The sequence below is a fragment of the Diuraphis noxia genome, unplaced genomic scaffold (genome assembly GCF_037042655.1).
Source record: "Diuraphis noxia isolate RWA-SAM2 unplaced genomic scaffold, SU_Dnox_SAM2 contig0001, whole genome shotgun sequence".
Classification (NCBI taxonomy): Eukaryota; Metazoa; Arthropoda; class Insecta; order Hemiptera; family Aphididae; genus Diuraphis; species Diuraphis noxia.
The window spans coordinates 24448673-24467472 of NW_028301711.1; the positions used below are offsets into that span (position 1 = coordinate 24448673).

General features: G+C 29.8%; 2 protein-coding genes across 3 annotated transcripts in view; one reads left to right on the top strand and one right to left on the bottom strand.

Annotated features, from left to right (window-relative positions):
* Window positions 1–1619: 1619 nt before the first annotated feature.
* LOC149060363 (zinc finger BED domain-containing protein 5-like) lies at window positions 1620–2141 on the top strand. The gene is made up of 2 exons (XM_089228826.1): window positions 1620–1658; window positions 1788–2141. The coding sequence occupies exons 1-2, from the start codon at window positions 1620–1622 to the stop codon at window positions 2139–2141; spliced, it is 393 nt and encodes a 130-aa protein (XP_089084952.1).
* A 2040-nt stretch (window positions 2142–4181) lies between these two features.
* Window positions 4182–18800, bottom strand: part of RyR (Ryanodine receptor) — a 63763-nt gene continuing 49144 nt past the window's right edge. For both annotated transcript variants that reach the window (XM_089217633.1, XM_015512044.2), the window contains exons 87-99: window positions 17416–17619; window positions 14335–14496; window positions 14112–14258; window positions 12003–12132; window positions 10825–10944; window positions 10368–10744; window positions 10068–10226; window positions 7326–7386; window positions 7089–7235; window positions 6400–6531; window positions 6126–6282; window positions 4793–4958; window positions 4182–4583 (exon numbers count right to left, since the gene is read on the bottom strand). In XM_089217633.1, the coding sequence (XP_089073759.1) occupies window positions 4421–4583; window positions 4793–4958; window positions 6126–6282; window positions 6400–6531; window positions 7089–7235; window positions 7326–7386; window positions 10068–10226; window positions 10368–10744; window positions 10825–10944; window positions 12003–12132; window positions 14112–14258; window positions 14335–14496; window positions 17416–17619 (2125 nt within the window). In that variant the 3' untranslated portion in view covers window positions 4182–4420. The remainder of the gene's footprint in view (window positions 4584–4792; window positions 4959–6125; window positions 6283–6399; window positions 6532–7088; window positions 7236–7325; window positions 7387–10067; window positions 10227–10367; window positions 10745–10824; window positions 10945–12002; window positions 12133–14111; window positions 14259–14334; window positions 14497–17415; window positions 17620–18800) is intronic.

Consider the following 18800-nt stretch of genomic DNA (forward strand, 5'->3'; position numbering starts at 1 on the left):
GATTTTGTCGAAAAATTAGTGTGCTTAAAATTTCCCGTTTTCCCTTAATTTTTAATTTGTTTTTCTCGATTATTTAGAAAAGTATTAAGAATTTTTCACTTTTGACCCCCCCCAAAGTACCAACTACTGATCTACCTTCACTTTCTGATCGAACGAGGTACTGAAGTCAAAAATCGAAGCACTTTTACTGCCCCAAAACGTGATGACAGACAGACACAAAAAAAACACACATCATGATAAAATCAATACATTCATCGCTCCGCTCAGAATCTAAAACTAAAATCTCCTTATGCAGTTTAAAAAAATTTGTATGTACTGATTAACTATCGATACCTTGAATTATGACATCGTTTGTACGCAACTATTCAAAATTATCTGATTAAATAAGAATAAAATTTAAATTTTTATTGATTACCATTTGTCACGAGATTTATGAAAAATATAAAATAAAGCATTGAATTAAGAATATTAGCAAAACATAGCATCAAGACTTTAAAAATAGCAGTAAAATTCTAAAATTCTTCATATATTATGCAAAAAATAGCAAAATAAAATTTCATATTTAGAGTCCGTTGTGCATTAAACAAATTTACAGCCCACTCTGCTATTTTTATATCTATCCTATAATAAGTAGCAAATGCTATAAAATCCGAACCCTGGTTATAACTTATAAATTATAATATATACCTACCAGTGCCGCAACTTGGTACATGTTGGTGCCGTTGGTGGGTGTGCGACCAAATATAAAGGGCCCATGTACAGTGGCGTAACAGTGTGGGATGGTGGAGGTGGGGGGCAAAGCTCCCGCGAATACGATTCAGACCCCTTCAAAAAATATTCCTTATTTAGATATAAGCCACTTATAAGTTATTTTAAATTAATAGTTTTGCTAGATGTGCTGTAAGTCCCCCCCCCCCAAAAAAAAAAATTTAACCCTATAGTTGAGACCATGTTCATGTACCAATAGATCATTAAACACATATTGCTTGTTGTTTTTAACTATATACATTATGTTGTGTAGTAAATATAATATACACTGCTACCTATACTGCTTACAGATAGGCGAAGAGCATTGAACATATATTATAATAGGTGAGGACTGAGGAGCAAAGTGGTTGTAGCACTTAAAACCATTTATTTTCTTTCTTTTTCTAAATGTGTATTGCATTTAAATTGGGAATCAGCCATCACAACATGGCAAAATAAAAAAATTCGAGAATATGATATAATTCAGCCCCCTGTCATTCAAAATTATTATTTTCATTATTTTGATATAATTTTGGTTAGGAGTTAGGACTTTGTTTTATATTATAATAAATAATAATTATTATTATTCTAAGGCAGTGGTTTTCAACCGGTGTGCCGCAAAAAATCTATTAATAGAGTTAATTTTGTATTTTCCAGTATTATCATCGATATTCAATGAAAACTTATAACAATCAAATATAAAGACAGGCTAATCATTAATCGTAAATACGTATAACAGTATTTTAATATTAGTTTGCCCGTCGCAGCGATCCCGAACGTTATACGTTGCGTCGCGGAATATTGTGTTTTTATTGTTTTTAATGACTTTTGTCCTACTTGGTATATTTTAAATAATACTTTATTTTTTTATAATGGATGCATTTATAATTCGTTCAGCTGACAGCACTTCAGTGAGTGAACAACCAAAGAAAATAATTGTAGACTCCAGTCTCATTTCGTTAATTAGCGAATCTATTGTGTTACTGAAAGACAAAATTACGAAATACTTTCCTAGCATAAATGTTGAAGACTATGACTAGGTGCGGAATCCATTCAGTGTATCAGTTAACGAGGTAATCGGTTTGACATTCGCCGACATCTCACTGAAAAATGATGGAACATTGAAGCTAAAATTTAAAGAAATGACAGTCAACAAATTTTGGATATATGCTCAAGCAGAATTTCCTGAAATATCTATAAAAGCAATAACAATTTTATTACCATTTTCCACATCTTATCTATGCGAACAAGGATTCTCAGCAGTCATCACAATAAAAAGTAAAAAAAGAGAACGACTTCGATCCGTAGAAGAAGAACTGAGAGTGGGTTTGTCGACAGTTCGTCCTATAATAAAACGTTTATGCACCACACGTCAAGCTCAAATATCTCATTAATCGGTATATTTTTATTTCATTGTACAGCATTATTATCATATAAAATAAATATTTCTGCTAACAAATTTTTTCATCATTGTTTTAATTTATTTCACAATAATTAACCCTGTAATAGAATAGATTATAAATAGTGTACCTATATATGTATAAGTATAATATAAATATATGCTTCACGTATTTTATGAATTGGAGTGCCACGAAAATTTTGTAGGAGAAAAAGTGTGCTACCTACATTGTTAAAAAGGTTGAAAACCACTGTTCTAAGGTATTCATTAGTTTCTATTTTTTGATAAAATAATAAGATAGTAAGATAGGTACCACATTGTGAAAAACCTTAGTAATAAAATATATTAAACACTATCTTAATGAAAACACATATATTAACACATAATATAATATTATAATTTATAAAATAATAAATAATAATAAAATTGATTTCATTAAATTTAGGTAGTTTTAGATTCTGAACGAAGTGATGAATGTATTGATTTTAATGTAATGATGTGTTTTTTTTTGTGTTTGTGTACAGCAGAACTAGTTGAAATAATGCTTCAATTTCAAACTTGGGGGTGGTTTCCGATGTAAAAGTGAATATCCTTGGTGCATTATAGAGGTCAAAAGTAAACATTTTCCAACAGTTTTCAAAAAAATTGAGAAAAAAAAAAAAAAATAACAGAAAAACAGGAATTTTTAAGCAAAACCAGTTTTCGACCAAATCGATTTTTTTTATATGGTTGTAATTCATAAACTAATCACTGTAAATACTTGAAATGTTCACCAAATGTTTATGTTAGTGTTATCTATATACAGTTTAATTTTCAAAATGTTTTGACTTTTTTTGAGTTATTAATAGATCACTGAAATTTTCGATTTTTATGAGAATTTCTTTTTTGAAAAGTAAGGTTCCTTATGAGTTGTTCTTATTGTTGCTAAAAAAATTAAAAATCGTTTGTTACAATTTTATTTTATAAGCGTTTATAGTTCAAATTTTTATGAAATCTGTCGAAAACGCGAAAGTTTGCAGTTATAGGTATGTAAATTATGAATATTTTAAAATGTTCATAACTCACTTAAAAATTATAATACCGTAAAAAACCAACGAGAGAACACAGATAATGTTGCCACCTAAAAGTTTGATAGTAGGTGGATTCACTCTAATATCAAAACTGACAATACCCTATTGAAACTAACGAACGAACATTTCCTATGTCGTACGTGTGTAAGACGGAGACAACACATGCGGGTTAGACGTCCTCTTAATAATAAAACTATAGGTACCTATATAGCCATAATATATAATAGTAGGTACTAACTATGACGCTACTCACTACTCAAATACTATAATTATATTTATATTGTATTTTTTTATAAACACTTAATTAGTTTATTATTGTAATAATATTGTCCTTCTAGCAATACCCACCCAGTACCCACCCACCCACCCATATTTAAGGTGTTGCTTGAGCAACACTTGAACCCTAGATTACCCGCCACTGCAACACAACAACGTACTTATAAGCATAGGCGCCAGGTTTTCAAAAAGCTATTGGGTGCTCTTACCAATGTAAAACAACAGTGGCGCAAGCATTGGCGGGGAGGGAGTAATGGGTTGTACCCACCCCCAATTTTTTTTTCTAATTTTGACTTCCGAGGTTTTGCCACAGAATTATAGATGAAATAGATTTTTATATCCTGTGGTTTTTCTTTGTAGCCACTGATATCATACAATGAACGTGGTGATAACGGTTTACCTATTTTAATTATATTGGGTGCTCCGCACCCAATGAATATTTTCAATGGGTGCTCGAGCACCCGAGCACCCATGTACTTGGCGCCTATGCTTATAAGTATATTTATCTTATACGTAAAATGTTTATTTATTGCTTTATAGCGGCAAGACTTTGCCTCATTTGCTTTGAGTTTGGATTCAGGATACGACTACAGTGCAATAATATAATATTTTCTTTCAATACGTAGTTACCTAACTTTGGTGTTTACCTAGGTATCCTGTTATTTACTTAATGAAAACACTGATAAACGTTTTGTATAATATTACATATAATATGCTTTGGTCTATAATATATGATACGTTTCTACTGAGAAAATCGAACAATGAACAACGAAATGATATTTTAATGATTCTTAATAAAAGTAATTATAATAATGACCGCGGACGATGACATTATATGGCGATGGTTGAAACAGTTGCTCGTAAGCGTAAATAACAAAACACAACAGAAAATATATTTCTAAGCTAATTAAACATAGAAATACTATTATCAGACGCCTCCTCCGCCGCCGAGCTCCTCTTCGTACTGTTTGCGGAAACAGTCTCCCACTGGAAAGAAGTCCCAACACCGTTGCTGGTACATGTTCCACACGTACGTTTCTTGACCGGTATATTCTGTGTCCGGTTTATTGATAAGATGCATTAGGAAAAACCTGCAAATGTTATGACACGGTGATAAGCGAATTTTCGTCGTATCAAGTGTTAAAAAAAGTATCTGAACCCTTCAAATTTTCAGAAAGTAGTGTAAGGGATGCAAAGGAAAGAATTCATTTATCTGATCTGACCCGACGTAATCTATTATATCGCTGTGGAAGGTAAAAAAATATGCATTGTTGGTGGTTACTGATAAGAGTATACTCACATGTAGTTGGCGAGGTTGTGCTCTTCTTGTACGTGCGTGTCAAAACCATGCGGAACTTTGTCGAAATAATCTTTGCCGATGCCGCAGATGAAACAATTGGACTCCATGTCTTCTTTGACGCTTTCCAGTTGGTCACGCAGCTCTCCGAACGCATCAATGATCAAACCTTTAACACAAATGTTGGTGATATAATGTATAGTAAATTGTTTATATCATTGAGTTGGTATAGTAATGTATCATATTATATGATATTATAATATCGTTAAATTGTTTTAAGAATGTGTTCTCATGTGATAAATTTGTCCCTTTTTGGATATTCTTAACTTTTAATCCAAGTTCTAACTTCTAAGTACCTATTTCCAGAAATAAATCATGATTTGGAATAATCTCGTTCTTAAAATTGTAATTTAAGAAAATGTTAAAGCTTTACCTAATATTGGTTATTTTATTGTATCTCTCCGTCCAATGTGTGAGTAGGTAAAAAATGTAAAATAGATGAAGCGTATAAATGAGATTTATCTCTATTGCTATGGACTAGCGTCCCGCATTGTGTAGTTCACAGTCCACTAGGTACCAGCCGAACCAAGCTAGGGTAGGGTGCGACCAACTTTGTAATTGTAGGAGAGAAAGCATTTCGTGGGAATCATTAACATTAGGGAAACACGAAATCATATGGTTAGACGATTATAAAAGATCATTGATAGGTGTGCACAGGATGTGGGATTATGCATCAATACAAAAGTTCCAAGAACCAATGTTATAATGTAATATCATAATATATATTTTTACATAATAATAATATAAATTATCGAGGTCTGTAGCTGCATGGGATGCACATTTGGCTTGTATGTGGGCGAGTAACATTTCCGTCAGTCTAGATAATTATACCACATCCGTGAGAACAGCGACAAAAGCAAGTAGATTATGGGGAGCAGACTATATAAGAGACCCCAAAACGGCCTGTATTCAGACGCGACTTGACCAGACAGCCAGAGCACCTTCACGCCAGTCTGTTCTTTAATTAAATTGAACTTAGAAAATATTCGAGTCAAACCGAATTTATTCTAGTCATTCAGAATACTTAACTTGTTAAATAAAATTCAGCTTTCATGTTTATAAATAAATATATGTTTTGTTAAAATAAATAATCAACCAGTCTAACTAGAAAGAATTCAACGTTGTTTAAACTAACTCGAGAGTCACCTTCCAACATCATCCTTGACTACTGATACCTGTAGGCGACGTGATCACTACACTATTATACCTTACACCATATTAATTATTAATTTATTCACACTACTATTTTAACCCTACATGATATTCGCTATTATACCTTGAATAATGGCCAAAAGTATAATGATGACGAAGAAAAAGAACGTGATATCGAACATTATCCTGTAAACTTCGTATTCGTCGCCGTCGGGTGATCCAATTTCGTCTCCAATACCACCACCGGCTCTCACGCCTTTGTACAGATGGAACACAAAACACTAAAAAAAAGTTCATACACGAACCGGTGATAATTAATATGCGTCTTTATACACTTCAGAGCTAGAGTAGTATTAATGTATTGTTATGGACTTATAATTTATCAGTAAGGTACCCACCGTCAACATGTCGTGACATTTTTTATCCACTTCGTCGTCTTCTTCTTGGACGTAGAACTTCCTGAAGAAGTTAAATGCAATAACTGTGTATATGTATACAATGATCGTCAAGAGCAAGACAGTCAATACCAACTGTAACAGTGTAAATACAAATTTAAAAGACCAATATTAAGATAAGCGTATGACGAGACGGTCGGGACAAAAGGGATCACGGTGAATAGGTCGCGAATACAATTGGTCGCCAGGATTTGATCGTCAAACAAACATTTTAGTTTCTTAGTTATTTTATTATAATATTAGGTATATTTCGAGTTTTGTGTTTTTGTGTTAATCGGAAGTACAAAGACCACGCAGAAAAAATTATAAAAATATGTGATGACTATCATACTATGAGTAAATTAGACTTTTTAAAAGGAATAGCCCATAATTTTCAACTCCAACTTTAACTAAAATTAACTTTAAATAAATTAAAATGTACCTATAATTATTAATATTAATATTATTATTATTTATTTATTTATTATAATTTTAAATTTAATTAACTGTGAGAAACTTTAAAAACATAAATCTCGGAAATATACCACTTCACCAGCGATCAATTGTTCACGACCAATTCACCGGATACCGGACAAAAGACAACGAGGATATGACTTGATATATATTATGTTATTTCAGATATCGATGTGTACCTGTTTTCCGTTATGAGTTACGGACTGTAAGATAGTTCTCAACGTTTTAAAGCCAACCGCCACGTCCAGTAGATGAGCAGCAAAAAAGAAATTGTTAAAGTTGCCCAGAATTGAAAATGTGAAATACCACAGACTGTACAAGAATGCCTGTAACAAAAATATTCGTTTGAATGTCTGCTTCAGAACATTTTATGTTACCAAGATCAAAAAAATTTAGTTCAAATTATTATGACGTACGTTGTCTGTTATCGTGACTCCAGCTTTCCAGACTTGATATCTCCAGTCGATATTAATTACACTGAAACGAGAACAAAGAATTTACATTTTACATTTTGAGCGGAGCGATGAATGTATTGATTTTACAATGATGTGTCTTTTTATAATTATAATATCTGAACTCGAGCACTTTGTAACCCGTTAAAAATCCTACCTATTATATGGCTCAAACTGTGTATTAGACACTTTTTCTGTGGTTATGCTAGCAGTAATAATTTGACAACAATATTCAATTTAGTTTACCATTATGTAATTGCATTCGTTTTATCAAGATAATTCTGACAATTTAAATATTCAATTAAATTATATTTAGGCAGCTTTATTGAACCAAATTTATGCCATAAACCAGCTCCATAATGTACTTGTGAATTAATAATAAATAAAATAATTTAAAATTTAAAAATGTACTCTTTTGTTTAAAAAAAAAATACAAGAGGTTCTGATAAGTAGTTCCAGAGTTTACTCTATAAAATATTTAGATTTCACATTTATATATTATAGATAGGTAGATATTTTTTGTGACTGTGTACACGATAAGTTGTTAAAATAATGCTCGCAATTGTCAACGTCAGTAGCTTTTCCGGTGGGAAAGTGAATCTAATTGGTGCATAGGGGAAATAAAATTTTGAAATTCTCAGTAGTTTTCAAAAGCGCTGAAATATAATTTACTTTTTGAGAAAATAGATTCAATCATTGAATTAAAATTTAATACCGTCCATTACAGTATCCTACTGTACAGCAGAGCAACATCAACCTACCCGCTTTTTAACATTTTAAATAATGTCACTTTTGTTGACCTAGTGCTCTGTCGATAAGGATTATATTTAAAGGTTTCATTTTAGACAGGGTCTGGGACCTTTTGATTTTTTCGGTTCTGGTTTCAATACCGGGTTTTCTAAAATAAAATAAATGTTCCGGTTAGGTCATCAACTTCTCGTGGATGTCCATGCTGGAAGATAAGTTTAAGAATCACAGTTCGGCAGCCAGATGGATGTAAGAGTTTTAGCCATCTAAGCAGAGTTTAGCAGTTGCCCGGGCTATACTACGTGGAAGTGCCCCAACAGGATACAAGCGTATATAATAAAACAAGTAGATAATTTAAACTAAACAACGGCCTACCTCAAGGATCAGTCCTTGCCCCGATCCTTTTCAACCTATATGTAGTGTATTTATTTATAGCGAAGTTGGTTGGTTGGTAACATTGATTAACCTTAATTAGTTTTTGATATATCATTTCATATTCAATAAGAACACGTTTAGAGTTGTTGTCGTAGAGACTGATAAGATAACAATATATTAATTAAAATAAAATTTAAAAGTATAATGAAGTGTGATTATTATTCAATTTTTTCTCATCCACAGTCTTTGAGACATTACACTATACACCAACGATCTGCCAAACACTATTTCCAAAAACTTTATCTACGCTGATGACATATACGGGGTATGTAAAGAGAAACGCTCTATGATTGCGAAACAACACTCGATAAAGATTAAAAACCGCTAGAAGCCTACTTAAAAAAATAGAGACTTCGGCTGAATCCAGACAAAACCGAGTCCTCTCTTTTTCACCTCAACAATAAATCAGCTTACCAAAGTCAAACATTAACTTCTAAGAAAATAGCGTACAACATAACCCCTTTCCTAAATACCTTGGAGTTACGCTAGACAGAACCCTAACATATAAGACACATTTAACTAATATAGCAGCGAAAATTGGTTTCCGCAACAGCATTATACAAAAGCTTACGGGTACAGACTGGGGTGCCGATTTTAATTCACTCAGAACTTCTTCTGTAAGTCTAGTGTACTCAGCCACTGGATACTGTTCACCAGTATGGCTGAATAGCGCACACACAAAAAAGATTGATGTTTAATTCAATCGCTGCATGCGAATCATAACTAGAACATTAAAGACCACTCATCTCCAATGGTTTCCAGTTATAAGCAACATAGCTCCTCCACACCTACGCTGTAGAAATGCACTGTTAAAGGAATGGATAAAATGCAACATCAAATTGAGTCTGCCTATACATAATTTTGCGAAATCGCTTCAGAACCCACCAAGACTTAAATTAAGTAATCTATCACGGGAATCTGCCATCGTACTTTACAACACGGACTTCAATATGAATGAGACATGGAAAAATGAATGGACAGTTTCAAAACTGGATGAAAAATCACCTAAAAGAGCCTACATACAAGCAATCCTCCTGGACATAATCTCCACAGGAAAGAACGGACTACCCTAAATCGAATCCTTGCAGGACATGTTAATGATGTAGATGTGGATACCTGATGCACATTTGGAACGCAGTGCCATCTTCGAACTACGAATGCGGCAACCCATACCAGACCATTTCGCATATACTAACTGAATGCCCCACCAAGAAATTATACGGTGAACCTGAAAATATGTTCAACGCTTCTCCGGAAGCTATTGATTGAATTCAAAAATTATTGTTATGCAGTAATATGCACATTACTATTGTTATACTTATTGTCTTGCTGATATAGCCTTATTAATTTTCTGTTCTATATTTTTTTTAAATTATCATAAATAGTATTACTTGTTTTCTGCCATATAAATAAATAAATAATTGATGCTAACTATATAGTATGTGGAATGTGGATAGATAATTACTTATTAAATATTCCAACAGTTTAATACTGGAGAAACTATTTGTCTCTGAATAAACTTACAAATTTATTAAGCCGGACCCTTCTTCATTTTCCTGAGTGCTAAACGATGTCTTCTCCATGCCCAACAAATTACTTATAGAATCAAAATCGTACGTCTCGCTATATTTTTGACGAACTTTTTTCTTCGTAAACTTGTCCCAATAATTCACCGGAAATGACCTGACGACAATAAAATAATACTGTACAGGGTGGACGTCTTAAATATGTTTGCACATTGTATATATTTCGGGACATATATAGGCACCGATACACTTTCATTAAGCATGGAAGACTATTACGTCATGCAAAAAAAGTACATACTTAGCGGAAATCACCAACTTGTCCCAGTGTGACTTTATGTCATCGTCTTCCGGCTGTTCAACAATGTACAGACCATCAAATTCTAATCTTCTAGCGATTTCCTTTTCCCGTTTGAATATAGCTAATGGCACTTTCAGATGGTAGTATGCTATTAACATAGCCAACGAAGCTAGAGAGTGGAGCAAAGCCGCAAGTCGCATAACGTGTGCCATGTAAAAGAAGTCCTCGTTTACATGTACGAGTTCCAATGCTCCGTCGTCGTCGGCCATTTCTGTGCTATTTGAGTCATCAATGTCGTCATTGCTGATGCCAGCCGAACCCAGTGCAAACTCTTTGACGTCTCCATCGTCTGATAAATCATCGGCAAGGGTAGTCACCTGTGTCAAAATTAAACGAATTAGCATTTTTTTTTTTTTAAACAACCCCTTACATATAATAGACAGTATTTTCTAAGTACCTTGTAAAACAATAGTATGAAATTAATGCAGAACGCTAACACTAGTGCAACATATTTTAAGTTATAAAAGTTTCTTGCCAAAAAACTCAATGCACGGTGCGTGTATGCGTTGATATCGATCTAAAAAATGGAAAAACAAATTATTGGTACCGGGTATTAATCAAAAAAAAAAAAAACCTTATTTGCAAGACCGAATTTAAGTTGTTTATAATTAATTAAGTTCTTCGGGGAGGTAGTTTGTCAGGTGTTTTGATAAGGGGGAAATAGGGGTGATATTATAATCTCAATGAAGTTTTTTAAAATATGTATAACAAGATTATGATTTTATGAAGGTACCTATTAATTATTATTGATGTTTTTATAATGAAACTAATTTAAATAAATTACTTTTTTTTATATTCTGATCAAATATAAGTGTCTATCCACAATTTTAAACATGAAAACATTTTTCTTCTGACTATAAAATATACTAAACTCTAGTAGAGCCATTGAGGTAAATACTGTATTTTTTAAATTTACTTTAGGCTAAAATGAAGAATCAAATATTAATTGCATTAATAAAATAAGTAATAAATATAAATTAACAGTACAAACATAAAACATTTACATTATAAAATATAAACTATTTATAATTTTTTAGGGCTATCCTCGCTTTTTTTAGGTAAATTAAAAATATATTTAAAATGTTAATTTACAACTTGTATATCTATAAATTTTTAAGTATCAAGTTATTCTATAATCGTCTCGACGACTTGACTACAGTGACTATTCATCATGAGGTTGTAAATATAAGCCCAAGTGAAGGATTAGATAATCTGCAGGGGAAAAAATAAATTAACTAATTTGTTTACAATTATCACTTATCTATTAATTAACTTTAAGATTTTGTTTTTAATTTATTGATTGCTATATAATCCTTAAACTATGTTTCTAATTATCGAATTGTTTATTAAAAAATTAGCCTCATCTCACCCCATGACTATAAAAGTCTAATAGAACCATCAGTTGTGACTTTGATGTGTCATACGAATAAAACATTTGGTTACAATCTAGAAAATGTTGTATTTAATTTTGATTATCCAAAATGTATATTCTTAATTAGAAAGTAGGCAAGTAGCACAGTATGTGGTATTCGAACTGATGGAAGTATTATGCGACAGTACTTAGTAGAGACTTACCGTAGAAAATGCGTTAGGATTTTCGACAGAGTTCTTTTGTTTGATTTCTGCTTCTACTGCAGCCATAACGGCTTGTTGTTGAGCCAAAACTTCAGGGCCAGCAATAGAATCTTTTCTGGCCGACTCACCTCTATAAATCAAAACGAACAATTATCTAGGGATAAACTTAAAATGCATTGAAAAACTGAAATTAATAATTTAAATTATAACAAATTTTTAAAATTATTACTATGCATTTAGGAACTAAGCAATTTGCTTCACATAGTGTTTTAATAAAATCTATTTATCTTATTTTTGTCTAGGCAAATTACGTCATGACTCACTGTACAGTTTTTACAACTTGATCGCAATAAAGTAGTTTATATAGAGTACCTATACAACTTTTTGCATTTTACAAGAAAATCATGATTTTCATTTAAAATATATAAAAACTATTTTTCCGGAAACAAAGGAAAATTATTCATAAATAGCAAGACTGAATTAAGACATTTTGCACCTCGGGGAAAATAATTATACCTCCCTACTTTTTTCTGCCCTATGACCTAATAGTTTTTTTGCCATTATCTGTGCCTCATAGTATTATTTGAATTTAAAATTGAAATTTCATTTATATTATTAAAAGTATTCAAAATAATAATTACATTTAATATTAAAATTACTAAACATTTTACACAGGATGTAAGTGTATAACAGAATGACCCAATAAATTTAAAAAAAATGTTCCAATCAATATTACATTTTTTTATATATATATATATAAATATAATTTATAGAATAAAGATAGTTGGAATTTGCACTATAATTACAGCATACAGTTGTATATTTTTGTTGATAAATATTGAATGTAAACAATTTTAAATTTTTTCGGAAAATTAAAAAAGGACAATTTGTAAATTTAATGTTTAAAAAAAATGTTGATTGTAAAAAATTGTTATAAATTTTATTAGTTTGGTTTTTAAAATTTTTTTTTAAATATCAATATTTGTTCGATGTTAGTTAATTTGAAACGTAATAAGTTTTTTTAGAATAATTATTTTTATTTAACATTTATTGTATTAAGGCAAGAACTATATGTATTATTTTTATAGGTAATATAATAGGTATAAACATATTGATATATTATTTTATATTCTCATGTTTATGCATATTTCTTAAATTAGTTGTTATCAATTATTTATTTTTATTCGTCAGGATTTTCTGTTACTCTTTGTGTAAAATAATACACAATATTAAATAAAATTATATTCAATTAAGTTGTAAAAGTTACTAATATATGTCTGTACTTTATATATTCTGATAAATTGAGGACAAACCCAATATTAAATGAACATGTATTTATTCATAAGATGATTAATCGCTCTAAAAATTTCATCAACCCAATAACCGGGAGTCAATTTTCAACAACAGAAACATTTTGGAAACAAGTCAGTTACAAATAGGCATATACAGGGTGATTCTTTTATCAAACAACACTTATATGGTGTTTGTGTGTAAATACCACCTAACATACACCTATAACACACAAACACGACCCAAAACCACCCAACTTTGGGAGAATATATCTTGTAAACGAATTGACGAAAAATGAAAATTTAAACGTGAAAATTCATTGAAAAAATAGCCTTTTTAGTTTATCAAATTTTAAGTATAGGTTGTCATTTGAAAATCAAAAGTTGATAATGGTTAACCTGATAAATATAAGGGTGAAAATATTTAAAAAATATATAGTTCTAGAACAAGATGGTTCCAAAATTTTGAAAATAAAAAAATTTGAAAAAATTCAATAGTTTTTGAAATAATGAGTGTTGTTTGATAAAAGAATCACCATGTATAGCATTAAAATATAATAACTCCAACTAAGAAATAGAGATGGCACTCAATATACTGTATAATCAGAAAACATTTTTTAATTATTAAATTATTTCTCGGGGATATAATAAATACATACTTATTAAATCTACGTAACCTAGAAGAAATACTGCATTATAAAAGGAAGACAATTTTATTTTTAGATGCCATATTATTAAACCAACATAAAATTACAATAGATAAAATATTCACGATGAATAGCATATTGTATTCGAGTTAGATATTTCACTATGAACTCACACTAATAGATCAACAAATGATGCTTGCTGTTCCGAGCCATCCACCCCGTCTTCTTTTTCGTGGTTTTCCGTCGATGTTTCATCTTTATCGTCACCAGCTGTGGTTGATTTTAAATGTTTCGAATCAGGCGAACCAGAATTTTTTTGACTACAGTAAAATTATATAGGTACATTTATAGATAGACTAGTTTGTATACGAAACGAAAACATAGAAAAATACGCACATATTATTGCTATCTGTAAGGGTTGATGTTGATTCTTCCATCCCTGACGATGGTAATGCAGGCAGCATTCTGAACGATCCGCTCTTTTCTTCTACAATTTCTACAGCTGTTTCTTCGGATTGCGTGCCACTCATTAGTTGCATGAGAATACGAGATATATACCTAAATGTAAGTAATTAAAATGTTTTATATAGTAAACACTAAACAATATTCATTATAAATAATCTTGGAGCATATAAACTATAAAGTATTGAGAATTATCATCAAAATAAACAACTAATATAACTTATGCGTGATATAATATATATAATTATTATGTTGTATTAACACATAGTTAATTGGAAATTTACAAAGTCATTCCTATTCAAAGCGTATTGTAAATATTTACTGTCCTTTTTAAAATATAATATATGAGTGTATAATGAAATACAACTAATAGCAATCTCTTTACGACGATTTAGAACTAAACAAAAATGATTTAAGTTTTTGTTTGATTTTCGAAAACAATTATTTTCAATATTAGAAAACAACTAAGTATTAATAATATTGAAAAACAGTTTTTAAATCGGTTGAGTTTTGAATAAATAACAATAGTAATCTATTGTTTCTATAATACAACAAATTGTAAAGAATTACGGATATGTTAAGTTAGTCACCTGCCTCCCTAATACTTATGTCTACTAAAAAGTGTAAACACATTAAATATTTTACATTTTAGATTCTGAACGAAGTGATGAATGTATTGATTTTACAATGATGTGTTTTTTTGTTTTTTTTTGTTTTTGTGTCTGTGTACAGCATAACTAGTCGAAATAATGCTTCGATTTCAAACTTTGGGGGTGGTTTCCGATGTAAAAGTGAAGATCCTTGGTGCATTATAGAGGTCAAAAGTAAACATTTTCCAACAGTTTTCAAAAAAATCGAGAAAAACAAAAAAAAATATGACAGAAAAACGGGAATTTTTACGCAAAACCAGTTTTCGACCAAATCGATATTTTTATATGGTTGTAATTCAAAAACGAATCACTTTAAATACTTGAAATTTTCACCAAATGTTAATGTTAGTGATATCTATATACAGTTTAATTTTCAAAAATTTTCGACTTTTTTTGAGTTATTTATAGACCACTGAAATTTTCGATTTTTTTCAGAATTTTTTTTGAAGTGCCAGTAAAAAAATGTTGGACGACCAAAAAAGCTTGAAAATTTAATACACGGTTTCTTATGAGTTGTTCTTATCGTAGCTAAAAAAATTTAAAAATCGTAAGTCACAATTTTTTTTAATAAGCGTTTACAGTTCAAAATTTTACGAAATCTGTCGAAAACGCGAAAATTTGCAAGTAATTTTTAAGTTGAAAAATCATAAAAATTTTTGCGTTTGTAACTAAGGATTAAAAATACAACACTAAGTTTTCCATAAGTTTTCCTTCAAGTAGCTATAGAGAAAACTCGAAGCATCATTATAGGAAAAATTTTAAGTGCGTTTGAATTTTAAATTTTTACGAAATGGCGTAACGATAACGATTTATCCTCAAACGAATTTAAATATTTGTTATTATTCAAAAAGTATAAGTCGCAGATACTTGAAAATTTTATCAGTTATTTAGATTGGCATTTTCTTTACATGATTTAATTTTCAAAATATTTCGACTTTTTTTGAGTTATTTATAGACCACTGAAATTTTCAATTTGTCTGAAAATTTTTTTTTTAAGTGTCGATAAAAATTTTTTGGCCCTATCAAAATACTTGAAAATTTAATACAAAGTTCCTCATAAGTTATTCTTATAGTGATTAAAAAATTATAAGAATACATGGGCACGATTTTTTTTATTAGCATTTGAAGTTCAAATATTGACTTAATACGTAAAAATTACGGCAATTTTCAAATTATCTTAGATCGAAATTCATAAAAGTTTTTCTTTTTAATTCTAAGATTTGAGAATTTAATACAAGGCTCATAATATATTTTTGCAATAGCAGTTGAAAAATAAAAGAAATATATAGCCACATTTTTTTTTTACATGCATTCAAATTTTAATTTTGACAATATACGTAAAAATCACGAAAATTCGCAAATTATTATAAGCTAGAAATTCATAAAAATTTTCTTTTTAAATCTAAGATTTGAAAATTTAATACAAGATTCCTTACAAATTTGTCAATCTTTATCACAAAAAAAATGTCCACCGGAAATTCAAATTAAATTTTGATAAGCATTTGAATTTCAAATATTGACAAAAATTTGTCAAAACCATGAATATTTGCAAATTATTTTGTAGTTCAAAATTCATAATATTGTTTATATTTATATCTAAGGTTATGAAATTTAACACCAAGTTTTCCAAAAGTTTTGCTTCAAATAGCTATAGAGGAAATTTGAAGCGTCATTATAGGAAAAATGTTTTGAGCGTTTGAGTTTTAAATTTTTATGAAATCGTATAATGATAACGATTTATCCTCAAACCAGGTATTCGTATATATAAGGTATTATGAATTATGTTTACTACATGATAACTACACTAATTGATTAACCATGCCTTATGCAAAATGCGTCTTAATTGAAAAATAAAATATTTGTTTCAAAATAGAATATATGACAATATTTAAATATAATATATCCTAGACTGACAAATCATCTCCGTTCAGAATCGTTTTTCGTATACAATGATACCTATCATTGCATTCAAATTTAATCCCATCCATTACAGTAACCTACTGTACAGCAGAGCGACATCCACGACTTACCCGCTTATTTTTTTTGTATATTTTTGTTCGTTCAAAAATCAACTGTTTTCAAAACCATTTTTTTTTAAATATTATAAATAGATAAAATAAATCAAAAATATTTTTAAGTATTGTTTTTTATATATAGGTAAAATGGCCATTAGTCATATATTATAGGTATTAAAAAACTGCACTAAAATGAATATTTTTAATGTTAAACACCTTTAAATATTAAACACTAGATTTTGAATTATGGCTTCTGATTTTAAAATTGATTTAGCTACATGACGGGGACACAACGGGCGAGTGTCCTTTTAAATATTTAAATAAATAATTGTTCATAAAATATAACAAACCTTAACACGTAAACTCCACTGTATCCAGTGTAGAACATTAAATAAAACCATAGTTTGAAAAATGAAGTTATCAGTTCAATGACACTCATTTGTTGAATTTCATTGATTTTGTTTTTAATATTCGTGGGTGACAATACAAAGAACAGTAATTGGAATCCATATTTGATGGTTTGTATGCCTCTTCGAATGGGATCTTTTGCCGTCCTTTTAACACAAGTGAAAATTGTAAATTAATAAATATGAACAGAAATAGAAAATCTAAATAACAAAACACTAGACATTTTTGTACCACTAAGTTATTATGACTAAAAAAAACCTTTCACTGCTGAATAGTTGCTTAAATCAATTATGTTTAAAAATTGTTCACGTCACATAAGAAATGTCATACTTATACCCAACTATAAGTGGTACCTAACATACTTGTTGTACAATAAAATCTATACTAGTAGATCTACTAGATCCTAATACTACCTATATTCTACAAAAAAAATATTTCATTATTATAGACTGCAATATCTTCTTACTGATGTTATCGTGTTATATTTAAACATTTTTAAAAGGTATTCGCTTCTATGATACTGACATTTGACTTAGTATAATATTAGTACACATATTGGCAATTTCACTCTTTTTTTAAGGGTTTTGTAGTATTTTAATAGAAATATTAACAATAGGTTGCAAAATGTTGATTATTCCACATTTTGTATGTGCATATTAGACAGGTATTCAAAATATTAGATTTCAAACGAATACATGATTACAGTATTCAATCTGCTACATATCATTTTCACTTGTTCGCCCTTTTTCCTTTTTCTTGGGAGGAATATTTGTGAAGGATCCAATCAGTTTTTACAGTAAATTAACTTATTTTTTTATGAATAAAATTAATTATTATTATTATTTTTTAGCTTAGTGCAAAAATACTATTATTGCTCAACAATTAAAGAGAAATTTAAGCATAAATAACATAGCAATATTATTTATTAGATATTGAATTATATAATGAATGTGGCATGCACGTAATAATTCAGGCAGAGATAAAATATAGATTAAAATCCTGTATGGGTCAGGAGACCATATACAAATATAAAGTAAACCAATAAAATATTTAATTTTATATAATTTTAATGAGGTAAGACGAATTGGAACCGGATAAGGTTAATGGTTGAGAAAAAATAGAATGGAAAAGAAAAATTGTTGATAGTAGTTTTGGAAATAAATAAATTTAAGACTGAGGAAAAGAATGAAGTGAGTGGGCTAATTAAAGTGTTTAAATTGGGAAAAAATCTGGAGATGTTTTCTATGGAAGTGTTCTCATTTTTAGTAGAATCCATTTTGATTTAATATTATATTATACATCATATATTATTAAATTAAACTGGTTT

What these genes read in the sequence shown, in the direction of transcription:
- LOC149060363 (XM_089228826.1), top strand. Translation starts at nt 1,620, where the DNA reads ATGGATGCATTTATAATTCGTTCAGCTGACAGCACTTCA. An exon ending in GTTCAGCTGACAGCACTTCA is followed by an intron (nt 1,659 to 1,787) that starts GTGAGTGAACAA and finishes GACTATGACTAG; the next exon opens with GTGCGGAATCCATTCAGTGT.